Source organism: Triticum aestivum, chromosome 5D (assembly GCF_018294505.1).
Source record: "Triticum aestivum cultivar Chinese Spring chromosome 5D, IWGSC CS RefSeq v2.1, whole genome shotgun sequence".
Lineage (NCBI taxonomy): Eukaryota > Viridiplantae > Streptophyta > Magnoliopsida > Poales > Poaceae > Triticum > Triticum aestivum.
The window spans coordinates 509081459-509085831 of record NC_057808.1 but is presented as its reverse complement, the minus strand read 5'-3'; the positions used below and the strand labels follow the sequence as shown (position 1 = coordinate 509085831).

Genomic DNA, 4373 nt, shown 5'->3' with positions numbered 1-4373 from the left:
TGTATTGCCACATTTGGCCACATCTTTGTCGAAACAGAGCAAGCATCTTTGTCAAAACAGAGCAAGTAGAAAAGGCTCCCAGAGTTCAGAAGACATTGGAGCGACGAGATATGATGTGAGCTAGCCGAGCCCTGGCGGTGGAGGGCCGTTGCTGTGGCAAAACCTGCACGCCCTGTTGCCGGTGCCCAAGGGGTGGCCACAAGCCGGGCAGATCGGCCCCGAACCGACGGCCGAGCTCGAGCTGGAACTGGAAGAAGGCCTAATGGCCGCAGCCCCTGGAGGCGGATGCACGTAGCGGATCTCCGGGTGCTTCTGAAGCACGTTGCTGAGGACGATCTTGGCGTAGCAATCCACGCAAAATGGCGCACATCCCGAAAACACGAACGTGGGGGGCCTCTTGCAACGAGGGCACGCCTCGACGAGGGGACTGACTGGAACTGGAGCACCTGGCGCGCTTGCGGAAGTGATGGCCGAAGAAGGCTGGTGACCAATGCAAAGATCCAAGAAGAAATCAATGAGTTCATGGCGGCAGGACAAGCCCAAATAACGAATGAATGGGAAATAATGCATCGCAAATTACCCCGCTGGAGCCGGAGTGGCCTGTTCCTGTCTGCAAGGGGCCGGCGATCTGGTTATGGTACTGGTAGGTGAAGGCCGGACGCCCACCGGCTGCAACAGAAACCAAGAAATCCAACTCCGACGTCAATGAAGAATCAAGAACCGCATGGATCAGAAAGAAAGAATTGGCGCTGTTCTTGGGAGGGGACTCACGTGGATTGCCCAGCGGCGGCCGAAGCATCCCCTGAGATGGCGCCCTCCTATGCGGCTGCGGCTGGGAGAATCCCCTGTACCCCGACCCGCCCCCGGCCCCGCGAGCAGCTGCAAGAAACGATCCAAGAACCGGCATCAACGCAAGAACGAAGGACGCGCTAGCTCGTATGATTTGATTTCTTTGCCACCCACCTCCACCTACTGAGAAGGCTGGTGTAGTCGCCGTCTTCCCTGGAAAAGTCTGCCGGTGCGGCGGAGCGAGTCCCCTTCCCCTCTGCCCCGACCAGGCCCCGCTCCCGAGAACTGCAAGAAACGAAGGTACCGGATGTTACAATCCAAGAAGCGGGCATCAACGCAAGAACGAACCCCGCACTCTTCGTATGCTTTGATTTCTTGGGCACCCACCTCCACCGAACTGGGAAGAGCCGCCGGCGGAGCCTGTAGTCGCCGCCGTCAGCCCCGCAAGCGCCTGCGAAGTCCCGGCAATGCCGTCCCCGGCTGCATTCGCCGTCGGCCCTGAAGTCTGCGCCGATGTACCGGCGAGGTCGTCGCCGGCTGTAGGCTCCGTCCGCGCAGCCAGATGCCTTGTTCCGGTCAGGTTGTCGTCGGCCTTCCGCTTGCCCGCCATCTCCCCTCGCTCGAACAGCTTCGCAAGAACGCCCAGGTGACCCTAATAGGGAGGGGACGGAAGGAAGAAGGAAGCTACGAGAAACAATGGGAGGGGAGGAAGGACGGCGAGGGAGGGTATATAGACGACGGACAGAGCGTCTCCCGCTGCGACCGATTTCAAGAAGCAGAGAGATTTCAGGTCGGTTGATTTGGGGGGAAAGATGATAGGAAGAGCCTAAAAAATGGGCCCAACGTATTTGGGATAGCCCAGCCAGTGGCCCAAATAATGTTGGCTGCATCAAACGGGCGACCTGTAGTCATTTGCCGGCCCATCAAACGGGCGACCTGGTAGCTCGCCAAGGCGCACCCACTGCACACATCCGTGGTTCCCGTTGATCACAGGTCAACCCATATCTTTTGGAAGAATTGTTTTCTTCAAAAAGTTCGGAAAAAAAAATCATGTATTCAAAAAAGTTCATGAGTTCAAAAAAGTTCATGAGTTCAAAAAAATTCATGATCTTATAAAAAGTTTGCAGATTTCAAAAAAATCTTGTATATTTGAAAAATGTTAATTGATTATGTAAAACAAAATTCATGACTTTGAAAAAAGTTCACGGATTTGGAGAGGAGTTCACCGATTTTGAAAAACTGTTCATGAAATTGAAAAATCTTCCTAGATTCTAGAAAACAAGTTGGTCTTTGGAAAATGTTTGTGCATGTGAATATATTGATGCATTCGAAAAAAATGCCGATTTGAAAAAAAGTTGAAAAAAGTTCATGTGTTTGAAAAAAGGTTCGTGAATTTGTAGACTTCCTCTAGCACCTTGTCCGCCTCCCAGAGTACACGACGGTTTGCGTCCATCTCCGCCTCCGATGTAATGGAGTCAATGATGGCCTACTGCTCCGCCGCCTCCTCCGCTTGGGCGTGTTAAAACTCCACCAAGGCGTCGGCCATGGCGAAGCCCACAGCTGGAGGCGCCAGTACAGCCTCGCCTTCAACCTCCTCCTCCTCTGACTCTGCATCCTTCGTGGCCGTCTCCTCCTCCTCCTCCTCCAACTCCGGTGAGTCTAGAGGTAGGCCGACTACGATCCGAGCTTCGCGCCTCCCGGATATCCTCCAGGAATTGCAACCGCCACTCCAGAGTGAGCATGGCGTAGGTGGTGAACCTCTACCGGGCCATGACTAGCGGTTGAAGACGAGGGGATTGGAAGATGACGGCGCGGAGGGGAGGGAGTGGGAAGAAATGAGGACGGGTTGGGTTGGGCTACTGTCGTGGATCTAAGGCTGACAGTAGAATGGGGGGTAGGTATGTAGAGGCAAGATCCTAACTATGGCGAAGTTGTACACACGAGTTTTACGAGTTCAGGCCCTTCGCGGAGGAAGTAATAGCCCTACGTCTCGGTGCCCGGAGGCGGTCGACTGGATTATGCGTGTGTGTGTTACAGGGGGTGCGAACCCTTGTCCCAGAGGAGGGGGGTGGCTTATATAGAGTGCGCCAGGACCCCAGCTCCCCTCCGTTACACAGGGTTCAATGTTCATAAAGAGGAAGCGTTACAGGTAACGTCTGCAATAAAGTGTTATAAATGATAATTAAGTCTATGAGTAAACGCCCGACCGTTTACTGTGTAGAGTGACTTTAGATCTTCTGTATGTCAAGTGGTTTCTGTGACGGTCGAGTGACATTGATTCTTCCGAGTGGAATGTCTCTGGTCGAGTGGATGATGGTACCCTTCGAATGCTTCTGGTTTTAGGGTGATGCCCTTGGGGAGGGTGTCTAGGTCAGGCCTATGACCCTACCCTAGGTACATGGCTTCATCATTAGCCCCCGAATGGTTCAGGGTTTGAGTGGAGAAGGAGTTGAAAATATTCCCGATTCAACTTCTGCGCTTCGGAAGTGTCTTGTTGGGATCAATGAATCAACACAGTGACACCAACTTCTTTTTCAGTCGCCTTGATCCATTCTTGGTTTTGTCGAGTGAACTTTTGCTGAAAAGCTTTGAGCGTTGATATTGAGAAAATCTCCTGTCTGACAGGTTGCTCTGTTGCCCGCGGATCTCGCGGGATTCAAATTTTTGGGAAGCGCGCGGGGCGGAGGAGGCCGCGTCAATCGGGTTGGATAAGGCAGGGCCGCCTCAATTTCCGCGCCGCCTTTTTCGCCACGTATCGCTCGCGTGACTGTTGCGGGATTTGATAAGATCACCCGGGTACACAGGTCAGTCACTCGGAAGCAACCTCATATAAGGCGTCAGACGGGGTTTTTTGAACAGTGCGTTCCGATTCTTCCTCTTCCTTCTCTGTTTTCTCCACTGCATCCGCTCCTGCCCCAGCGCCGCCGCTCTGTTCGAGCTCCGCCTGCTGCGATGGGGAAGGAGAAGACGGTGGCTTTGGAGCGCGTGAAGAAGGCGACGACGAAGGCGAAGGGGAAGAAGTCCAGCCGGGGCGGATCTTCGTGGAGGTCTGGTCTGCCGCGCGGCTGGATCCAGGGCGACTGGATCCGGTCGACGATTCGTTAGGACGACATCGACGATCTGGCCGAGGAGGGATTGATCCCCCACGGATCCGCGCGGCTCCCGGGGGACGAGACCGAGCCCCGACCGCAGGAGGGTGAGTGTGTCCTCCTCGCCACTCACGTCGACCGCGGGTTTTCTTTGCCGCCTCATCCTTTTTTCCGAGCTTTCTTGAACTTCTTTGGAGCACAACTTCATCACTTTTCCCCCAACACCATCGTCTATCTTGCCACTTTCGTGTCTATGTGCAAGAATTTCTTGGGTTGTCGACCGCACTGGGGCCTCTTCAAGCATATTTTCATGTGTCGCTCTCAGTTGGTCAAAAAAGCTAATCTAAGTGATGAGAGGAAAAAAGTGATCCAGATGTGTGGGGGTCTTGGGATTCAGATGAGGGGTAAGAGCTCTTTTCTAGCCATAATCCTTCCCGAGTCAGTCCGAGGATGGCAGTCGACTTGGTTTTACTGCAAAGACCAGCCGACTCCAGG

General features: G+C 53.9%; 1 protein-coding gene across 1 annotated transcript; it reads right to left on the bottom strand.

Annotated features, from left to right (window-relative positions):
* On the bottom strand, positions 1-1566 carry LOC123125822 (probable glycoprotein hormone G-protein coupled receptor). The gene is made up of 5 exons (XM_044546270.1): positions 1177-1566; positions 964-1074; positions 772-879; positions 581-669; positions 1-480 (listed from the first exon to the last, which is right to left on the bottom strand). Exons 1-5 carry the CDS (start codon positions 1397-1399, stop codon positions 121-123), a joined length of 891 nt encoding a protein of 296 aa, XP_044402205.1. The 5' UTR covers positions 1400-1566; the 3' UTR covers positions 1-120.
* Between the last annotated feature and the right edge of the window lie 2807 nt (positions 1567-4373).

Excerpts from the sequence above, each read along its gene's own strand:
- LOC123125822 (XM_044546270.1), bottom strand. The coding sequence starts at position 1,399 with ATGGCGGGCAAGCGGAAGGCCGACGACAACCTGACCGGAACAAGGCAT. Across the intron at positions 1,075-1,176 it reads CTCTTCCCAGTTCGGTGGAG|TTCTCGGGAGCGGGGCCTGG; the intron begins GTGGGTGCCCAA and ends CGTTTCTTGCAG. Across the intron at positions 670-771 it reads GCCGCCGCTGGGCAATCCAC|CCGGTGGGCGTCCGGCCTTC; the intron begins GTGAGTCCCCTC and ends TTTCTGTTGCAG.